The 23,196-nt window shown below is 41.3% G+C and overlaps 1 protein-coding gene across 2 annotated transcripts in view; it reads right to left on the bottom strand.

The window, feature by feature from the left end:
• The window catches only part of LOC116978443 (peroxisome proliferator-activated receptor gamma coactivator 1-alpha-like), a 130,846-nt gene that overhangs the window by 6,432 nt on the left and 101,218 nt on the right, over positions 1-23,196 (bottom strand). Inside the window, exons 3-9 of one of the 2 annotated variants that reach the window (XM_033029577.1) lie at positions 18,931-19,122; positions 16,598-16,720; positions 14,705-16,082; positions 13,260-13,299; positions 12,959-13,032; positions 9,582-10,434; positions 5,609-5,705 (exon numbers count right to left, since the gene is read on the bottom strand). In XM_033029577.1, the coding sequence (XP_032885468.1) occupies positions 5,609-5,705; positions 9,582-10,434; positions 12,959-13,032; positions 13,260-13,299; positions 14,705-16,082; positions 16,598-16,720; positions 18,931-19,122 (2,757 nt within the window). The remainder of the gene's footprint in view (positions 1-5,608; positions 5,706-9,581; positions 10,435-12,958; positions 13,033-13,259; positions 13,300-14,704; positions 16,083-16,597; positions 16,721-18,930; positions 19,123-23,196) is intronic. The other variant, XM_033029578.1, reaches the window with a different exon arrangement.

Below are 23,196 nucleotides of genomic sequence, written 5' to 3'. Positions count from 1 at the left end.
AATCTCTGGAGAGAAGGAATGTGTGACGTTTCGGGTAGAGACCCTTCTTCAGACCCAAAACTCACCCATTGCTTCTCGCCAGAGATACCGCCTTGCCGGCTGAGTTACTCCAGCATTTTGTGTCTATCCTCGATTTAAACCAGCATCTGCAGTTCCTTCCTACCCATTGATGTACAAGGAATGGACATGGACAGCTTGACGTCCAGCAAAAAAAGTCAGATGTAAGAATTTACCTAAAATTTACCTAAAAGAAGCAGTGTGCCTCCTGTGACGCCTAGTGGGAAGTCTTAAACTGCCAGAATATAAATGGTAAATTTCCAAACTTCAGTGCCATTACTGAATTCATATCAACCGTGGTTGGCTCAGTGCTTGCTGATCTACACAGGCTCTTGTCTTATTCCTCCAACCTCCCCCCCCCACCCCCCCCCCCCCACCCACCCATCCCTATTTCTGTTAATATTCCCCATCCCAATCACTCCCAGGAGTCTGCCCTGTCTGGTTCTGGCTTCTTGTGTAGGTCCTTAGTTTCACCCTAGAACACCCACTGCTACGCCTTCAAACAACCAGGGCCGAAGATATGGACTTCTTACCCAAAAGCTATCCAATTCTCGTCTGTCAGAGCTATACACACAAATGAAAGTTACTGTTGTGTTGTTTTCATGGCTTAGTTAGTCTACTGAGAATTGTAATGCTGGCAGTTGACTTTCATGACTATATTAAAGGTATAAACTCTTCACGCAGCATGTTTTTCTCTCTCAGGAAACATGCCTCTAGACTCTCCTGACATGACTGATCAATTTTGGCACATCAACACCTGGATTTCTCTATTCATATAGTTATGACATTGATGTTAACAAAGGAACAGCTGGACCACAAATTATAAAGCCCATTTTCATGTCAACAGTTTATAATCCAAAGCCATTTTTGAGGAATCGTCTTCATGACAACGTATCAACTGACGATGTCATAGCTTAGTGCTTTTTAGATTAGAGTGTATGAATCTTTTTAGGTTGAGGCAGATGTAATACGTAACTGACAAATGAAAAATCTATGTTCGAAATTAAGCACTCACATTGTGATATGGAATTTAAAAATAAAACTCTTGCTTTTCTGAGAAACATTGTGAAAATATAATGTGATGAAACCTTAAGCACTAAAAACTAACTGTCATAAACTGGCATGAATGAGTTTGTTGAAATCTAATGCATTCCTGATGGGCCATGCGGCCAGAAAGCTTCCAGATGGGCCGCGGCTGTGGACTGGGAATGCGGTCGGAGGCCTTTATCGAATCACCGCAGTCTCGTTGCTTCCCAGATCGGCATGTAGAAGCCCGGGTCGGGGCCCGGCCAGGGCCTCGTGGGTCGGACGGAGGAGCCGGACCGCACGGGTTGGCGGTGCAGCCGAAGGAGCCTGCGGCTGGGGCCGGGTCGGCACCACAGAGGCGCGAAGTGGGGCGTTGACAGCAGTGAGGTCTCGGCGGCGGTAACGGTAAAGACTCGCGGCGATAGGGCCTCGGCAGTGGCGAAGCCTCGCGGCAGCGATGCCTCGTGGGTCGATCTATGGTCGATGGTCGGTGAAAGCGTGGAGGACCACCGTGAAGGGGGAAGAACAATGGAGAACCGGCGTGGGGGGACCGCCGTGAGGGAGGTGAGGACGAACAATGGACAATTGGGAAGGGTGGGAGAACAAAGGACAATGAGGACCCGGTACCCGGACGTGGCGCCGATGGATGAGAAGCCGAAGCAAAGAAGTGGAAGCCAAATAACCAAATGGAAACAAAGCCGAAACGCTAACTAACCGAAAGGGTGGGACGCCTAAATGCAAACTAACGGAGCGTGGGGGTCATTTTCCCACACAAGGCATAGGTGTCTGGGCAATCTGAACCCAAGCACCAAGTTGTAAGCGGCCAAAGGTGCGCATCCCTCGGGACAGCCCCCACTCTCCCACGGCCACCCTCCGCGGGCTGTGGGTCGCGTGGAGCGGAGGTGTGGGACAATGTTCATCTCTCCACAGTGATGTGATGGACACGTTGGTCTGGACCAATCGCTGATGTCCCGCCCCCCGGCAACGTCATGTCTGTTATTTGAATTTTCTGTTGAGTGGCATTCGGTCCATTGGCCTGCAGGCGACGCCGCCTTTCGGGTAGGTGGTGTTTCGTCAGAGCGGCCATTCGGTGAGTTTGCTTTTAGGCATCTCACCCTTTCGGTTAGTTGGTGTTTCGGCTTCATTTCCATTCGGTTATTTGGCTTCCACTTCTTTGCTTCAGCTTCTCGTCCGTCGGCGCCACGTCCGCACATGGGGGACCCAGTGTGGGGGAACTGCTGTGGGGCGGGGGGGGGGGGAACAAAAGTAGGAGCTGGCATGCTTTGTAACTTTGTCAGCGCCGTAGGTGACAATAATTATTCCATTCCATTAATTATAAGCGTGGACAGAAACTGAATGAGTGACAAAGCTAGTTACTATCTACAGGCAACACGTTTCTTGCCAGTGAAGAGATTAAAGCTGGGGACTATTGACGCAAAGGATTTAAATGATAGAGGCCCTGAGCATAAATCCTACTTAGACAAGGAAATGAGTGCAGTCCTACTCGTTATTAGTAGGCATGGTAATCTTGGTTTAATCAGAGACAGTAAGCCTAATGCAAATTAGAGATAGGCTGAACACTGCTGGAAATATCCAAATCAATAAATATTTATACTTGTCACACTTAAATAAATATAAATGTTAAGATTTTTTCACAGTTCTGAAGCAGATGAAAAGATCACGATCAGTCTGACTGAGTGATCATATTACGCAGGACCACAGGTCAAAGGGCCTGTTCCACGCTGTATCTCTAACCACATATAAGTACTGCAGGGGGCAGTGGTGGGCAAATGTTTGAAACACGATCTCGAGTCCATTGAGTCAAGAGTGTTTTATTGGAATATGGCACAAAATAGAACAATGAAATTCTTACTTGCAGCAGCATAACAGATATGTAAACACCATAATAGAACAAAAAAAGTTATATATTTCTGTTAGTGCAAAGACAAAAACAAAGCTCCCAAGTCTGTGTAGTTTGGAGCTTATATGGAGGTTGATGTGTTTAGTAGCCTGATGGTTGTAGGAAATAAGCTGCTCCTGATCTTGGACATTGCAGTCTACTATACCTTCCAGATGGCAGGACTGAAATAAGAGTTTAGCTATGGTGGTGTGGGTCTCTGATGATGCTGGGTGCATTTTTGACACAGTGACTCTTGTAGATCCCTTCGATAGTGGGGAAGTCAGTACCCGTGATGGACTGAGCAGTGTTTGCCACTTTTTGCAACCTTCTTCAAACGTCTGAGCAACACGCATGGGTACAGGGTCACAACTGCTCCTGTGGCACTGCAGGGTGTTGCAGTGGGCACGTAGTCTCCCTCTACCATTGAGGCAACAGCAGACACTTTCCGAATATGATCTCTAAAAGCATAGTGAGCAATGCTACTGTGTTGTTGTTATAGTGACCCTCCAGTATTAGAAAGGCAGCAATCAACAAATACAATAAGGGTGGCACAGTGGTGTAGTGGTTGAGCTGCTGCTTGACAGCGCCAGAGACCCGGGCTCGATCCTGAATATGAGTGTTGTCTGCGCGGAGTTTTTAACGTTCTCCCTGTAAACACATGGGTTTTCTTCGGGTGTTCTGGTTTCCTCCCACATTCCAAAGGTTTGTGCAGATGCAGGTTTGTAGGTTAATTGCCTCTAGTGTGTACGATGCGAATGTGGGACAACGTAAAGGTAATTGATGGTCGACATGGACTCGGTGGACCAAAGGGCCTGTTTCTATGCTGTATCTCTGAACTAAACTAAATATACAGCATTCAAACTTACATTCAAACATTTGATACTTAAAGATCCAAGTTCATATTGTCTTTCAAGATGAACAATCAAATTTTACCATTCAAAATGGCTGAATTAAAAACCAGAACCCCTAACAAACCAACCTCTAACTAACCAACATTCAGCTTTTAGGAATAAGGGTCCATTTGCCCATTAGTTGTAATTCGATGAAGTGTCAGAGTTTAAATGCTACTAACCTCAGATATGAACTGGTTTTCACAATAAAGGATGGGCATTTGGATTTTGCAGGCCTCAAGAAATTTGTCAACTGGAGAGAGTTAGGACAGCCTCATTTAAGCAGATAACTGCCTCAGTCAAACACTCCTTCTCACGTGATATTGCTATCAGACACAATGCCCCCATCCCTCTACACAATGGCCTTTGGGTTATAAATCATACACTCCCTGAGATCAGGCAATGACACAATCGCCCTGGGATCGGACTATTATTCTTCCTGTTTGACAATCAGATCATAATGATGTTGTTCAGTAGCCTGTAACGGTGCAACTTATGTCTAACAATCAACTTTCTGGAGATAAAGCACAAAATAACTCAGTGGGTCAGGTGGGGGAGAGCAAGGGAAGAAGAAATGGATATGGGGATGTTACTTGAAATTGGAAAATTCAAAGTTCATACCATTGGGTTGTACGATGCTCAAGTGGAAAATGAGGTGCTGTTCTTCCACTTTGTGTGTGGCTTCATTGGCGATGGTGGAGGCCAGAACAAAAAGGGCCGAATGGGAAGAGGAGTTAAAATGGTAAGCAATTCAGAGATCCAGCAGCTTTGGTGGACAGAGTGCGCAAGATTTGGTGAAATGGTCACAGTCTACAGTTGGACGTCGATTAAAAGAGGCAACATTGAAAGCATCAAATGCAAACTACTCAGTTGGAAGAGGTACACATGAACCTCTGATCACCTGGAAGGGCTCCTTGGATAGAAGTGAGAGAGGAGGTGACAGTGGTCACTTCTCCTGTGGCTGAAGTGGAAAATGCCTGGGAAGGGGATGGGTTGGATGGGAAGGAATGAGCAACAAATTAGATGTGGAGTTGTCTCTACAGAAAGCAGAAAAGGGTGGGGACAGGAAGATGTGACAGATAGTAGGATTATGATGAACTCTACGGAAAGCAGAAAGAGGTGGGGATGTAGAAGATGTGACTAGTAGGGAAATCATGTTGAATCCTATGGGAAGTGGAACATGGTTGTCTCTATGAAAAACAGAAAGGGGTTGGAGACTTGGAGGATAATACATAACCATTTTCTTGGTTAGGTTGAGAAACTAAGAGTGTGATTGGGGTTTCCTTCCACAAAACAGCAGCTAACTTTCTGGCTACCTCACATGAAAGTTGGGGTGATGAAATAGGCAGCAGGACCTCTGTCAGATCTAAGGTGAGTGATATCTAAAGTGATTTAAAGGAAGTTAATTATTGGCAGATGCAGAACGTCAGTGTGATTGGCATTACAAAACAGGGAAATGGACAGGTCAAGATCTTTCCAGTTCAATTTGGGGAAAGAAAACTGAGGCACTGATAGGAATCATATGGTAGGTTTTGGCATTTGATTTTCCATCATTTTCAACTGTTCTCCCTACTGGCAACCTAATGAAGAAATATTTGGCACAGTCAGTCTTTGTGGCTGTAACTTAATTTACTCTTTTCTATACTGATAGAGATATCTTTATGGCACCCATCAGACCACGTTTAAAATAAGTGCCCAGTACCAGAATCATTGTTTTCTTCCAGGCGTGACTTACCATGGCTTTAATCCTTCTATCCCTTGGGTTAGCATTTTTAAAGTCCTCTTCATTCCAAATTTGTCTCCCATTTAAACATTTGTCATGCTTGGTATTCCTATGGAATTTTCAGAAAGAAAGCAAGAGGTTTAAAATCCGCCAATAAGTCAATCTCAAATATCATCGATAAATTCTAGGAAAGACACGAAGAGCTGGAGTAACTCAGCAGGTCAAGTGGCATCCCTGGAGAACATAGAAAGGTGACGTTTCACTTTGCAACTCTTCTTCAGACTGATTTCAAGGGTGGGAGGGAAAGAAAGCTAGAAGATTGGAGGGGCAGGACAGGATGACCTGCTGAGTTACTCCAGCATTTTGTGTCTTTCCTTGGTAAACCAGCATCTGCAGTTCCTTGTTTACACTGATAAATCCTAAAGTGATTAGGTAACCCTGACTGGAGGACCAGTCCAGTCATGTACAGTGGGTTGGATGCCCTGGTGGTATGGAATTAATGTTCAGGCAACTAATCTGTTTACTAAGCTAGCTCATTAAATACATTTCAAGATACAATTTACCCAAACTTGTGGCAATGAAATAACAAACAAAAGCATATTTAATTAAACAGTGATATAATAGGTTGTGGTTGAAGGGAAAATCAACATTTGATACTCTATTTGGTGTTTAAAATGACACAGTGAACAACTTGTTCACATCATGTGGCTGGAATGCCACATTGGGTGTGGGGTGGAGTTTAGAATAGGGGGGGGGGGGGGGGGGGAGAGATGATAGGAATGGTCCTATACCTCTCCTGTGGAACCCCATTGTTAAGGATATATTAGCAAGCAATAGGTTCAACTGTAATACTGTACGCAGTTTAACAAGTGACAACATCTGTCTCCTGGACTCAAACCAAAGAAAGATCTCTTTGGCAACAAAAGCAGCATGTTATCAGTACTCTTGGTATCTCACTTAAGTTAGGAAGGGAAAAAAATGGAAAATTAAAAAGCTGTAATACCATGAACAGGTGATTTGATAGATATTGTGACATTAAAAATATGCCATCAGAATCGAGTTGGGCATGTCATTTGTTGCATGTATTATATTTTTAAATGATAGATTGTTCACTAAATTCTATTTCAAATTTAATTGAAAAGCTCTATTTTAACTGTCTCGCGAAGGCTTTTCATCTTAAATAACTGTAACACTTGTTACATTTTTGGATGGTGCAGTGAAAGGAATTTACAATGATAAATTGCTGTAGTGTGGGAGCCAACATTTACCGGTCAGCAGTGAAGCGATAATAATAATAATGGATGGGATTTATATAGCGCCTTTCTAGAATAGGCACTCATCCCTGACTTTCTAGAACAGTCACTCATCCCTGACTTTGAGGAAAGCTGCCCATAATGATCCAGTAATCCCTGTGGTGTGCATTTCACCTTTCCTGACACCATTGGTCAACTGAGCCAATGTTGCCAACAGACAGGTTTGGCAGCTAATCAATCACATTGAAGAGTTCTCTCGGAAAGCGAAACAATCATAAAAAGGGCCAATTGTTTAAATAACTTTTAAACAATTGAAGGAAAGCAAAGTAAAAGAATGTGGCATGCACCGAGAGTTATAAATGGCTACAGTGTAGGTGGAGGCCAGATGGCTCATACTATCCACACTGGTTTCCTACAATAACAACTCTCCAGTTCTCAACCAGCTCTTTCTCAATCAATCGATGAATTTTCCTTCGCTACATATTTATCTGTCTCTCTTTTGAAGGCCGTAATGAAACCTGCAGCCATCACATCTGCAAGCACTATATTACGGATTCCAAACATTCTCTGCTCTGTTCCTCTAGATTTGTGACGTTGGCATTAACAGAAACATCCTCCCACTGACTGCACTGCCGTTGCCCTTATAATTTTATGTACCTTTATCAAATCTCCCGATGGAAAACAAGCCTCTTTAATTCACTCTTGTAACTGCAGTCCCTCATTTCAGTAAGCATTCTCGTAAACCTTGGTAAAATTGGTGGAGTTGTGGACAGTGAGGAAGGCCATCAAAGGATACAGTGGTATTTAGATCTGTTTCGGATAAGGCCAGAGTAATGCCAGATCTGTGCAAGTGAGAGGTGTTCCACTTGGGAGGACAATAGTAAATGGAAAGTACACAGTTAATGGCACGACCTTTAAATGCATTGATGTACAGAGGGGTCCAAGTCCATAGCTCCCTGAAAGTGGCAACACAAGTACACAGAGTAGTAAAGAAGGCGTATGGAATGCTTGCCTTTGTACTTCAGTCGAGGCACTGAGTATAAGAGTCAGGAAGTAAAGTTGCAGCTTTATAAAACATTGGTACGGACCACATTTGGAATATTCTGTGGCATTAATTACAGGAAGGATATGGTGGTTTTGGTGATGGGACAGAAAAACATTATCAGAATACTGCGTTGATTAGAGGGCATTAGCTTTAAGGAGGGATTGGATAAATTTAAGATTATTTTCTCTGGACTGTAAGAGGTCGAGGGAGATGTGATAAGAGTACATACAATTATGAGAGGCGTAGATAGGGCAGAGACTCACTCCCCACCCATCGTTCCTCACTCTCCACCCATCCCTGCACCCTGCCAGGCACGTTCCCCTGCAGCCGCAGGAAATACAACAACAATCCATTCATCTCTTTTCAGGGACTTCAACAGCCCTTACAATTGAGACAAAGTTTTCCATGCATCTCCTCCAACCTTGCCTATTGCATTCAATGATTTTGATAGGGGCTCCTCTACAACTCCTTCATTCCACACCAAACTCCTTCATTCCACACCAACCTTGCCTTCAGCCTCCTCCACTGCCAAAGTAAGGCCACATTCAAAGTGGGAGAACAGCGCCTCACATTTCTCTTGGTCTACAACCAAATGGCATGAACATTGAATTCTCCAATTTCTGGTGCCACCCCTTCCCCACCTCTCATTTACATTGTTTCATGTCACCCCCTGTCAGGTCATAATTTTCTTTCCATTCCCCTTGCAGCCACCTGCCAGTTCCTTTCTCCTCCTCCATCCACTTGTCTCCCAACCCTCCCTACTCTGGATTCCCCGTTTTACTTCTTCCCATTGTCCCCTTCTGTCCACTATCCCTCTGCAGAACCCTTTGTTTCTATATTTCATTTCTCACCTTCCTTATCAGATTTCTCCCTTTTGTCTTCTCTACTTTTTGCCTTGGTTACTACCTCTATCCTTCTCTCGCCCCGTCTAACTGATCTGTCAATTCACCCCTCCTCACCTGGATCCACCTGTCACTTGCCAGTTCCTACACCATGCCTTCCTAACACTTCTTTCTACCAGTTATTGCTCCTTTTCACCATCATTTTGAAGAAAGGTCGCAATCTGAAACGTTGCCTGTTAAGCTTCCCTTCACAAATGTTGCATGACCCACTGAATACTCCAGTAGTTTGTTTTTGTTGCTCAAGCCTCCAGCATCTATATGTGTCTCCTGAACTTATCAGTTTACTTGTTGCTGGAGAAGACTGCAAATAATGCACAATGTGCAGAAATAGGATATTACTGGTAGCCATAATAGATTTCTTCACATAACTGTCCCTAGAGGTTGTTGCAGGTTTCCTCCATTACAACAATGTGTGCTATTTCTCACTGCATTTTAGATCAGCATTAAATTCCTTTTCCTGCAGTAGTGGCAGGATTAGTGAGTGAGACGTTTCTTCGACACAAGGTACCTGAGGCAGATTCTGATTATTCCTTCATGGGTTTTATATCTGCCTCACGTATACTATTCTTATTGGGAGAGTTTACGATTGGAAACAATACCTAACTCAACAATAAACCATTCATGTGTTTAAGAAGGAACTGCAGATGCTGGAAAATCGAAGGTACACAAAAAATTCAAATATATCATTCATTATATTTTGGAAATTGCAAAAAGGTGTGAAGAGAAAGCTCTTTTTGCAACGGCTTGTTCTTGCTTATAACTTTATTTTCTTCTGAATGTCCTACCTGGCAAATTCCCTTTTCACTGGAGATCGGGATTGTGCATATGTAGATCCAGTGATTATTTTGTGCTGTTGGTTCGAGCAGGGCCTCGTTCTTTCAACGTCTAACTGATGTTCATGAGCTTGCAAAGGGTCCTTTGGCAGTGACTGAGCATTTTTATGTAAGGAAATAGATGAAGATTGAACTGGAGAACTAGTTCCAGGTTTTTTCATCCCTGTTTGCAGCTCTACATCAGAATGATAGCAGCATTCATTAGGGACACAATCATTGTCTTCAAGTGAACTTTGTTTCACCTCATCCGTGATGGCTTCTTCAGGGTAGCCAAAGTGTTTGAATAATTTGTCTCTTATCTCTTGGTCTCTCATTGGTTTTTTATTGCTGCTTTGATCTGAAAGCTTTTTATTTATCTCCACTTTCTTACCATTCGGTCCTGTATTTGGAATGGGAGACATCTTCTGCTTTTTATCACTGCAAAGTAAATCATCATCATACTTTTCTTTTCCATTCTGATGACTACTGGAGTTTGGAAGTTCATAAAGTCTCAGAACATTTTTTTCGGTTTCAGTTTCCGACTTGTACAATTGACAATAGTCATGATCACCAAAGCATCTGGTATACGACCTTTTAACTTTCTTGCCTTCCATCTGAATTGGGGCAACGGTGGCCTTGCTAAGGTAAGCATAAAGCTCAGTTTGCTCGGGGTGTTTATTGACAAGACTTTTCGATAAAGAACTCCAGTGATTCTTTATTGGTAATTGGTTAATGGTGTTGTTAACGGATGAATCAATTTTTATTGCTGTCTTAAAAGGATCATCTCGCGTTGCTTTGTGTGGTGGTGTGGTTGGAGGTGTAAGTCCTAGAAAAAGAGTAATTAGCATTGATATCCATGTAATGATTGTTATTTTATGAACATAAAGGAAAGGTTTTGACAATATGAATGTGGAATTTGGACACTTTAAAATTTGAAAGATGGCATGATATATATTCCCAAGTAAAATGTGAAACAGGCAAAAAAAAAAAAGGCCTTTTTCTACATTCCTATATTATAATTGTAAGGTCAATAATGGGCATAGCTCCATGCGACTTTGTTTGAGACAGCTCTCACTTTGTCCACCCAGAGCTATCTTCAGATGTGAAAAGCCCATCAGAAACCCATTTAATCTATATTATTCATAAACATCGAATAAAACAAACTAACACCGAGCAAAATAACATAAAAGCCTTGAGCTACACAGTAAGCTGGCATCTCACTTAAAAACAAAATCCAATATGCTGTCTGTGTCTGCAGGTAAAGTACAAGCAGTCTGTGTGGTTATATTCTGTGCACAACAAAATGCATTACAGACCTGACAAAACTATGAAAAGAATGCCTTACAGTAGTGCATCTTTTGCCTTCTCAGTCAGCATGATGTAGCCATTCAAAATAAATCTGACATTTCTGAAGATAATTGCTCTGGCCAGAAATAGAATAAACACATTTACGAAGGAAATGTGTTTATTTAAAGAATCCGCTGAATGTTGTTATTTTAGTGTTCATTGAAAACACAATTTTGAGGTAACTATCTAAATCAATGACAAAAGGAAAAGCAATTATGCATGTGGTCATTACAGGCCAGAATCATGAATAGTGTTGTATTTTTGCAATCTGTGGATATGGAAGTAGATGCAATATGCTGCTGTCTTGCCCTTACTTTGGTGACATAAATGTTGACTTGCTACTTACAAGTTACTAATCACCGATGAAATGATAATAAGAACTTGCACGCTGAATGACCCAAAGGCACAAGAAAACATATCCATTTGAATATTGAAGCCTTTAATCTGCTTAATGTGGAACCCATATTTTTTTTATTTTTCTCTGTTCCCAGTAACTGATATTTTTCTAATTTCAAAATTCTAATTTCATTGTTTTAATGGCAAAAGGAGGTTTATATTTTTTAAATGCAATGGCCAAGGGAATGTGAACTGTCGGAAAGATGCCAGGGCCACAACATGGTTGCTTCTGCTTTGGCCCTGAACTCTGCAAATACATTACTTAAACAGCGTGTGCTTTCGGCCCGAGATAGCCTATTACTTTATCCCTTTTTAGAACAATTTCCTCATTTAAAATTTGGCTCCAGCTTTTTGCTAAATATAGACTAGCGTCCAAAGCGATGCTCATTAATATTTGAAGACTGTAAAACATGTGGGAAATGATCATGTTGGTCACATTATCGCAATGCCATTTCCTTCCCAGCAGATACAGAAAAATAATTTACAAAGTACTTACTAAAGAATTGAGATATTTACAGTGATACACTGTGGACACTCGAAGGATAAAACATATTTCAGCACATGCTCACATTATTATTTTAAGCAGGCGTCAGATATTTAGCAAGCTCAATGGACTGGAACATTTCGTATGAATATAAGAAATTGCCTTTCCCCTTGTCTTTGAATTTAACAGCTACTTGTAAATTATATTTTCTTGCTGAAAACAAGTGTCAATGAAAAATGGTCTGGTCTAATTTAAAATTCTTCTCCCTTCTGATTCGGTGAGGATAACCGGGGGGGGGGGGGGGGGGCGCACGATGGCAGCCCCGCCAACAGTCTGGCTGTCTTTTCGTCTTTTTTATTTTATTTTTAGTGTGTTTTTAAAGTTTGTGTTAATGTTCTCCGGTTTATTTTATGTGGGGGGTGGGGGAGGGGGGGTCAGAGAAACTTTTTTTTCAATCTCTTACCTTGCCGGAGATACGATCGTTTTCGGGACCGTATCTCCAATCACTCTGCTGCCTAACAACATGGAGCTAACTTTGGGACTGACTTTGAGCCCCACCACGGAGATGTGGACTTACCATCGGAGCCGATCCCTTGCCTGGGATCGAACTCCAACTGCAGCCTGCGGTTTTCACTATTGAGGAGCTCGTAGTCTCATGTAGAGACCGTGTCGGGAAGCTCCAGAGTCGCAGAAGCTTCGACCCGGTGTTGATCGTCCGGCCCCGACCCGGGGTCGATCATCCGGCGCGGGGAGCTGACGTCCTCCCGATGCAGGTGATCCCCCTGATCGCACCCACGAGGTGGGCCTGATTGCCGGCTACGGGAGTCGAGATCATCCCATCAACGGAAGGCTCGAGGCCTCCCGACCGCGGGAGGGCAAAGAACTTGAACTTTTTTCCGCCTTCCATCACAGTGAGGAATGTGGAGGAGTCACTGTAGTGGATGTTCATGTTAAAACATATTTTGTGTGTTTTGTTGTTTTTTAATGGTATGATTGTATGGCAAATCAAATTCCTCATATGTTGCAAAACATACTTGCCTAATAAAGTATGATTATGATGATGATGATGATTATAATTATGATAATACAGTGGTAACCCGAACCTAACAGATCAACCGCTTACCTGCAGTCCCGCACAGTTCTACACTCAGTGCTTGTTCGAATGGTTTGTTATCAATCGGAGATTCTTTGCAATCACTGAAAATAGGAAATATGAGATGAATTAAACGATTATTATCCTCTAAGTTACATATTAAATATACAAACTAGAAGAGCATGTAATTACATTACCAAACAGTGGCTGAAGTGATTAAGAGCTAATAAAGATGGCGGTGGGTGATGTTTTAAGAATTCAAACTTTAAGAGCTAGCTTTAAAAGCGTTTTAAATTTGCTGAATCTTGACAGAAGAAAATGCACCACCTACCTTTCAGACTCTGGACTAAGTAACAAACTTGTAGGTTTAGCTGCAAAAAATAAATGTTTATAAAGTGTAAATTACCAAAGTATTCAAATCATCCAAGTATTAGATATTAAATACGATGGATATTTTAAAATAAATGATACCAATTTTCAGTCTAAGAGTATGTGTCAGAACACGGTTTGTGGTAGGAACAAAAGACACACAGACAAGGCAAAAAAAGGGAAATAGAAACAATTTTAAGACACTTTAAAACACAACACTGAGCTGGGCCAGAGATGAGAACAGAAATGAATTAAAAGCATTCACTTGCAGTGAAAAGGTGTTCCTGATTATCCTTCAGCTGGAAAGGATATGTAACATTTTATTTCAGAAATCCATTATCAACGGCACTTTGTTTTTTTGAAACTACTGTAAAACAAATTCATCCTCTGAACAAACTTGTGTAAGGCAGCTTTTTACTGGCATAAGCTTCCTAAACTCCACTGCTATGGTGTGAGGCGTACAGGTGATCTTATGATTATGTTAAAATTAGCTACTAATAAAATTGCTTGTTCCTCATCACTTTCATTCAATGAATGAAAATGTAAAACTTTATGGTTTTCAACTATCATTTGAAATGCCCGAACAAACATTATCAGATATTATATTCTGATATATCCTCTGCCCCATAACGATGGAGATAAATTTGTGATGCAAGTTCTTTGCACCTTTGCAACACAGATCTACATTCAGCTAAATATCTTTCAGTGTAAATTAAAACACTGAATATGGTAAACCAAATACTGGCATCATTAGAGAAAAATCTGAGTATTTAAAAAAGAATTGGCATTTGGCAAAAAATTGGTACCCTATCAATTTGTAGCAACTTTCCAGAAAGAAAAAAAAATGTTTATATTAAAGATAAATCAGGGAAATGCAAGGACATGGAGATGGGGTGAAAGCCTTTTTAAAATAAGCGTGGCAATATTATTTATACTTAAATTGGTGTAAGATGCGAAGCCTGTTTATATTTTTAAGCACTTCCATACCAAGTAAGTTCAAATCTGTATTAATAGAGGATTGTAGAGTTATTTTAAATAGCCTTAACTTATTTTTTTCCAGATTAACATTAAAGAACGCAACAATCTGACACCCTGAAATAAGATGCCATCCCTTTGTATCTGAAGGGCATTCTCTATTCCCAGTAGAGAAGATGTGAAAATTAACAAGCAAAAGCCAATAGAATCATTGTACACAGTAATCAGCAGATAAATATCTCTTGAGAAAGGTAATAAAACAGCGAGAATAAACAGTCTGAAGATGATTATAAGTTAACTCTGAATTAATGAAAATGAATGTATTTTTCCAAGAGACTGCAGGAATTCCATAATAAGCTTTAAAAGTGGCTTAGGGTCATAGTTTTGTGTAATTATTAAAGAGAATGAAGCAGAGAAGCTAAACAGGATTACCTAGCTTTCTGCTAGTCTTGTTTTCTTGCATCTTGGTTTCATTTAATGGGAAGTCCTGTGCAGTGAAGGCTCGGTAGTCCTCAACTATATTAGAACATGGAACCATGGAAAGTGCAGGAAGGTCAGTAGTAAACAAATTTTCTTCACTGTTGTTCTCCTCAGTCCATTGCACACGGTTACTGGATTGCAGATACCGCTGGTCATCTGGCACAATATGTGTCCCACTGCCACAGAGTTGCTGTCCAGAATAATTTACCTCAATCTCTGCCGCTCGTTCACCCCTCTCCTCCTCAACCCTCATCTGCACATCTGCTGTCCCAGACTCCTTTGGTGTTCCCTCCACATCTAATTTAGTTAAACTCCCAGCTGAAGTTGACTCTAAATCAATGCTCAGGATCCCACTAACCTGAGGGTTCAATCTCAACGAGCGCCGAACTGCAAGGCATGTATTTTCTTGTTTCTTTGATGTATGCCCCATTTTAGCAGCCTTGTTCTTGCAGCATTTCTTTCTGTCCTTTTTCAATGTACTGTTGATGGATTCAATATCACCTTCATGCTTGGGTGCCAACTGCGGCAGTGCAATCTGGCTAACATCAGATGATAAGTGAGTGCAAACAAGCACAGGATATAAAGGATTGTGAAGTCTGTAAGGCTTGCTTACATCTATTGCAATATTTTTTTCCAACAGCTCCCTCAGTATGGAACTTTTGGAAAGTTTTCTTGCATTCCTCTTGCACAAATCTGGAGTGTTCCTTCCTTGCCTAGAACCGATGTTTAACTTTAAAGAATTTGACAGCTTCTGTTTTTCTATACTAGGGAGCATCAACCTCTGCAAAGAGCAGTCATTTGCTTGCTTTTTGTTACCAGCATTCCTGTCATCACCTTGCTGATTTGTGACTAGTGGATATTTCCTAGGCGGAAGACAATAGGTGTGCATATACTTAATAAGCTCAACTACTGAACACAATTCAGCTTCTGTGGTAAACTGAGAGCTTTTGGTCCAAATGTTGTTTGCTGATGCAACCACATCTTCAGACTTAATGGTTGCAGTGCAAGAAGCACTATGTTGCAGAATGTGGTGTCCTTGTTTGTGTTCCCTATTCCCATCATTGAAGCAATCCAATTCTTTGTTAGCACCATCATTAACACAATCATCATCAACATCACCATCGTCCTCACTCTCACCTTGCTGGTGATGTGACTGATGATGCTGTGAGGTCCACACTGGATTGCTTTGGTCTTTTTTAGGGATTTTGGAATCATCTGTTTTAAACAGGGGAGGGCGGAGAGTTGAAGTCAGGTGCTTGTGCAATTCTGTGTGCGGTCGATGCTGATGTTGACAGATGCCGTGTGGCTTAGTGCCCTGTGGGCCGTCCACCTTTTTTTTTTTTAACAAAACAAAGAAAGTGTTATGGAGTATAATAAAGATGAAACAGGTCATCACATTAAAACATCACATACTATAGAACAGAACTTACTCTGTTCTACATGTTGACAATGCACAGGATAGTTTCAAATGTACAAAACGCTATCTGTCACCTCATTTGCATGACTAGTCCCTAGGTGCCTGAATAGATATAGAAATGCACCAGGCTTTCCCTGATACCCATTAGCCCTGATATTAGTCTGAAGAAAAGTCTCGACCAGAAACGTCACCTATTCCTTCTCTCCAGAGATGCTGCCTGTCCCGCTGAGTTACGCCAGCATTTTGTGTCTATTTTCGATTCAAACCAGCATCTGCAGTTCTTTCCTACACAGCCCTGATATTAGTTCTAATTAAGTAATACATTTTATAACTCAAGAAAAGACTGAAATTATGATTCAAAGATACAAACATACAGATTGCTCAGTTATAAATAATTATGGTAGGTGTAACGTTCATAATGAGAATACCTTGAAAGAAGAACGATGTGATTTTGACCTTTGGTTACTGGATGCATGGCGCACCGCGTTGCTCTCTTTTTGCCGTTCATAGTTTAACTGCGCATTTTGTGGAGCCAGAAGCAGCTTCCTTAACTATAAAAAAATACAAGTCAGAATATCACACCACTACAGCATAAATTTCATTCACAGATTTTTAAATGTGTATAACACTTCAAACTTTCTTGGTGTTAGATCTTTATAATATATACTGGGCAGAAGACTGACTGCAGAGCACGTCTTAAAAAAACCTGCAGTAATCCTCTCGTATGAACGTCAAAGCACATCAAAGACACGAACACACTGACACTTGGTGTCTGTACTGACAGCTGCTCCTGACCCAAAACCTGATCAAAAACAGAATAAAATTGAAACAGTATATATTATAAATAATAACAGACACCAGGAAACAATATAAAAGCTATAATCAAATTTTGCGTTTCAGATGACAGATTGCAAACTGTTGGCAGAATGGTTAACAGCATCATCTGAGTCATGTAATTCAACTTCCTTTGTCAATGATCCAATGTAGTTACTTTTATTTTGCACCAAAATTATTTCAAATTTTGATTCATTTGCTAGAATGATTTTTCAAAAACAGGTAATTTTTGGCATAAAAATGCTTGGTGCAAAATTTCATACTTCAAAAAATTAAGTGAATGGTCATACTCTTCTAATTCAAAAATGGGACTAAAGTTGAACGTGATGCAATACAAAGAGAATGTCATGTATCATTGACCGAACCATTGTCAAATGCATGATCTTAGCCACTTTAATGCTAAAGAGGCTGTCCCACTTGGGCGACCTAATTGGCGAGTTTAGATGAGTTTGAAAAAATGACGTTGAAAACCTCCTTCGACTACGTTGAAGACCTCCTTCGACCTCCCTCAATTATGTTGAAGACCAGCTTCGACTAGCTACGACTAACTACGACTAACTTCGGGAAAATTGGAGACCGAATAGTGGAGAGTGAAGACGACCTCCTTCGACCTCCCTTCGACTATGATGAAGACTATCTACGACTACCTTCAACTACCTTCGACTACCCTCGATTACCTACGACTACCATGCTGACCTACCACGACTAAACCTACGAGTAAAAAAAAAATCAATGGCGATCTTTTTTTACTCAAAGGCATTTTTTAACGTATTGAAAAAAACGCCGCGACCTAGCTGAGGCCTCGAGTGCGTGGAGACCACTCTTGAGCATGAAGGAGAGTTACGAAAACCTCCTAGGACCTCGTGTCGACCATGCTGCGAGTATGAGTCGAGGGCAAACTCGCCAGAACTCGCGGAATAGGTCGACCAAGTGGGACAGGCCCTTAAATATTAAAATTAAAACACATCATTAAATGAATTATCTATATCACATGAGAATTATTTTCAATCTACCCAACCTGAAATATTACTGGGATATATTATATTTAGTTTAGACACATAATTTGAAATTTAGATATTACATTGAAGGAGAGGGGGGGGGGGGGGGGGGGGGAAATAGCCTGATTGCTGTGAAAATGGCGTCCCAGCAAAATGTAACAGATTGCGAAGGCTGTTTTTCTCAGTACAGAAAAGACCCAACGTGCTGGAGTAACTCAGTGGGTCAGGCCTTATCTGTGGAAAACATGGATAGGTAACATTTCAGGTCAGGACACTTTTTCAGATCCTTCCGAAGCAGGGTCCTGACCCAAAGCATCACCCAGCCATGCTCTTCAAAAATACTGCCTGACCTGCTGAGTTACTCCAGCAATTTGTGTCTTTTTTTTTATAAACCAGCATTTGCAGTTCCTTGTGTCTCTGTTTCAGTTGTCTGTCTCCTTTGCCAAATATGTCAGGTGCAGTTGCAGTGAGCTTTTACAATCCTGAGTGAAGGCAAAAGAGAAGCAAATGCTGGAAGGTGAGTGGAATATAGGGGCTGGTAAGGTGAGAGTGGGAAGGTCTGAGCATCTTATTTCAGATAAGCTGTTTATGGTAAAACATGGTCGGTCACCAAGGAGACAATAGAAACTTATTAGCTTATTATTTTAAGGAAAATGCTGCCATTGTTTGTAACATTTTTAAATGAAAGGCATATATTTTATAATCTCACTCCATCCATGCATTTTGAATTTTAGCAATCTATTTAATATCAGATGTGATTATTGTTACATGCAATTTTACAAGAAACAAAAAAAAGAAACTAGCTTATCTTGCTATTTTTAAACCTGAAAATTAAAAAAATTCAGACCTTATTTTGCCTACATTATACCCATGCAGCGGGTAACCAGAGGCTCATCCAATTCCTTTTAAACAGTAGCAAGGATTCTTACTAGAGACGGTTCATCAGCCTTTGTGGTGGGGGGACTGCCATCTGGTGTTGGTAAAGAGGCAGTTTCCAACAAATCAGTCACAACTCCTTCTGCGAGTTCCTTGAACGCAGACAGGCTCACATCATCTACTTGGATATCGTCCAGTGTCTCAGTAAGAGCAGCCAGCAAGGCCTCATTTTCATCTTCAATAGTCTGCAAGATAAAAGCAGATAATACGATTGGACATATTTGCATGGAGCTTGAATTCCCAATTCTAAGAATGGAGGAGTTTGCATTTTATTCTCTTTTGTCTATTGCAGGATGAATTTCCGATCCCTTGAATGCATTTGGGATCGGAATTTAGTTTAGTTTAGAGATTTAGTGTGGAGACAGGCCCCTTGGCCCACCGAGTTCGCGCCGACCAGTGATCCCCGTACATTAACACACCAGCGCTGTAAGGCAGCAACTCCACTGCTGTGCCACCGTACTGCCTCAAGAGGATTGAATCTTGAGTCATTCAATCTTCTACGTAACTTCCAATCTGTTGCCTGATGGGAGTAGTACACAATACGTATTGTCCTTGATGTATTAATGCAGGATGAAAATAATGGCAATAAGCAAAATAGCCCAACCAAAATAATTGCTCTGCTGGTTGGTGGTAGCAAACAACGCTCAAGAGACTTTCTAAGATTAATCAGAAGACCAAAACTCAGAGCTTCTTAAAATTGAAAGCAAGCTCCTCGACGTAAGACAGATTGCTTGGTGTAGATTTATGTGGAGTGAATCAAACTCTACTCTACTGGTCTTCTTGTAGAACTGACTTCATGATAGGAAACAAAGGGTGGTGGTATAAGGTTGTTTTATATGTTTTAAGGTTGTTGGACTGGAGGTCTATGACTATTGGTGTGTCTCAGGGATTGGTGCTTGTTCCATTGCAGACTGTATCAATGGGTTGGGTGAGAATGTATATGGCATGATTCATATTTCTGCTGATAGGTGATATTGTGGGGTGGAAGATTGCAACATTCATGTGGTCCCCCCTGTTTCGACGAATGCAATTAACCCGGCGTGCACAATCAAATAAGATCAAATAGAATAAGTTGTCCTTCAACTTTAGGCTGTGCACGTCATACGCAAGAAGAAGAAGAAGAAGATGATATTGGAGATAATGAAGATGGTTACCAAGAATCACAGTGGGATCTTGATCAGCTTGGCAAGTGGGCTGAGGAATGAAAAAATTAGTTTAATTCAGTTAAGTGTGAGCTGTTATATTTTGGGAAGTCAAAACAGGACAGAATCTTCACAGTGAACAGTAGGGGTCTGGGGAATGTTGTGTAGCCAAGGGATTTAAGAGTACAAGTACATAATTCCCTAAAAGCTGCATCACAGGTAGAAAGGGTTGTGAAGGTAACTTTTGGCATATTGGTCTTCATCAGCCAGGGAATTTAGCATAGAAGTTGGGACGTTATGTTACAGTTGTACAAGACCTTGATGAGGTCACACCTAGAATACTGTGTTCAGTTTTCGTCATCCTGCTTGAGGAAATGTGCCATTAAGCTGGAAAAAGTGCAGAGAAGATTTATGAGGATGTTGCCAGGACGCGAAGGCCTGAGCTACAGGGAGAGGTTTTACAGGCAAGGACTTTATTCCTTGGAGCGCAGGAGGCTGAAGGGTGATCTTGCAGAGGTATATAAACTCATTAAGGAAATAGACAGGGTGAATGCAAACAGTCTTTTTCCCATAATAGGGGAATTAAGAACTAGAAGGCATGAGTTTAAGGAAGAAGGAAAAGATTTAACAGGAGCGACTTCTTCCAGACAAAGGACATTTGACAATGGAACGAGCTGCTGGAGGTAGTAGTTGTGGCAGGTACAATAACAACATTTAAAAGACCATTAGACATATACATTGATAGGACATGTTTAGAGAGATATGTCAAACAAGGGTAAATAGAAATATCTTAGATGGAATAACGTGGTTGGCATGGTCAAGTTGGGCACATGGGCCTGTTTCAAAGTGACATTGATAGTAAGTATATTTGCAGAATCAGTCAATGTAGATGAACACAAGAAAAATAGAAGAAATAGGCATTGAGATTCCAATCAATAAGGTCATGCTTGATCCACTCACTGACCACAACTCCACTTTCCTGCCTGCTCCATCTGGCCTCAGAGTTTCCTATAGTAGTCTTAAATATACTCAATTAAAATTTGCATAATTAAATCTAGGTATTTAATGCTTCATTCGCAAGTTGGAGGTACATTGAGATACAAATGGAACCAGGGTGTAGCAGAGAAGTGATAACATGAGAATGTGGCTCCAAACCCTTCAAAGTTATTGCCAAATTTCAAGTTTTATTGCTGCAGCTTAAATATACGCATGTAAATACCTGGACAGCATCCAAGTTTGGATTGATAAGTAGTGACCTTGGACCTGAAATTTAACTAATCTAGCCACAGAAATGTCATGGCTGCTGGAACAAATTAGCACATAGAACATATAGCACAGGAACAGGTCCTTCAGCCCATAAAATCCATGGTGAACTTGAAGATCTCCTTGCTGGACAATAAAATTGAAATTAGCAGGTTGCAACTTTAGGATCTAATCTCTGCCATATCAGCAAAATGAGTGCCATGCTGATGATTGACATCTTCATGTATATGAATGATGCCAGAAAAATGACAGTAAATATTAAGGTGTTTCACAGCTGTTAATTGCCATGTTCCAATTTTATGGACATAGATTAGGCCATTCAGCCGTTCGAGCCAGCACTGCCATTCAATGTGATCAAGGCCGATCATCCACAATCAGTACCCCGTTCCTGCCTTCTCGCCATATCCCCTGACCGCTATCTTTAAGAGCCCTATCTAGCTTTCTCTTGTAAGTATCCAGAGAACCGGCATCTACCGCCCTCTGAAGCAGAGAATTCCACAGTCTTACAACTCTCTGTGTGAAAAAGTGTTTTCTGGGTAGATGGGACAGATACTGCAATAGGTCTTATATTTATGCATAATGAGTAGATCAAAACAGACCATCACAACTCTGTGTCGGAGGATTATAGAGCTTTATTCAGATGCACTGGTTATGCAAAGGGTTTTTTGTGCTAAATCATGCATAAAGTTCAGTTTGCATGCATTTTAATGCACCTGTGCCCATTTTTGCAGCATGTTGCTTCTGCAGATTAAGATGCATGTGGCATCATCAAGTTGGAATCAGCAGAGGCTGCTCTTAATGTGATCTTCTACACACCTCATTGAACAGGTTTGGCCTCTTTGTTTGACAGGTAACAAAATTGTCTGTTTTAGGTGTGCTTTGCATTCTCCTACATACCGATGTGTCAACTTGCCTGGTTCTGACTGCACCATTCATGTTGCACTGAGAATTCGCAGATGCTGAACAATTGTTGTTGAATATCCTGTCCATTAACGGTCAAATATTCAGTGGTTTTCCATTAGGTTAGGTATGTGAGGTGTGAGAGGCAGAAAGCTGTCAGACAAAAATGGTATCAGCAGCTGGGATACATTGGCAAACCGTTTTCCTTTCATTCACTTATGGATGTAGTCGTTCCATGAAGGCACTGGTGAACTTCTTCATTGACATCTGCCTTTACTAAGAAGTGGCTTCTGAGATATCGGAAGTAGTGTAAGTTGTACGACATTTAGCCACAAACTATTATTTTCAGAGAGCAGTGTGGTGCCCCAAGGATCACTGCGTCCAAGGCCCATTCTCACAAATGATTCTGTGGGAGTGTCAATGATGACTTGGTGCTCGGCTTTTGAGCATGTGCAATTGTAAGTTCATCTGAAGACCGCAACTCGATAACTGACATTATCTTCTCCTGTCTCCAACACACCTCCTCATCCTTCTACCATCTCTCAATCTTTCATCTCCAATAGCCATCACAAATTTAGCCATCTCAAGTTCTCCATTCTCTTCACCCACTCCAATCTTACCACTTCCGAAAACTTAGCCCTCCATTTCATGATCACTGTGAAGAAGGGTACCAACTCCAAAACAATGTCAGTCCACTTCTCTCCACAGATGCTGCCTGGCATACTGAGTTTCTCCAGCGTTTTGCTTTATGCTGTAGGTTCCAGTATCTGCAGTCGCTTGTATCTCCATTGTATTGTCTTGGACTAGGGCTGCAGACTGAACAACTTCCTATTAGTTTAAAAGATCAGATCCACTCTCATAAATGGTAGATGTAATACTGCGGCAATACATTTTGAGGCAGCCTTGGTTGGTCACCAGTTTTTTTTATTGTGAATGGTTCTGTTGGTTAATATC

Source organism: Amblyraja radiata, chromosome 11 (assembly GCF_010909765.2).
Source record: "Amblyraja radiata isolate CabotCenter1 chromosome 11, sAmbRad1.1.pri, whole genome shotgun sequence".
NCBI classification, from domain to species: domain Eukaryota; kingdom Metazoa; phylum Chordata; class Chondrichthyes; order Rajiformes; family Rajidae; genus Amblyraja; species Amblyraja radiata.
The sequence above is the reverse complement of the archived record's forward strand: the minus strand, read 5'-3'. Positions and strand labels throughout refer to the sequence as shown.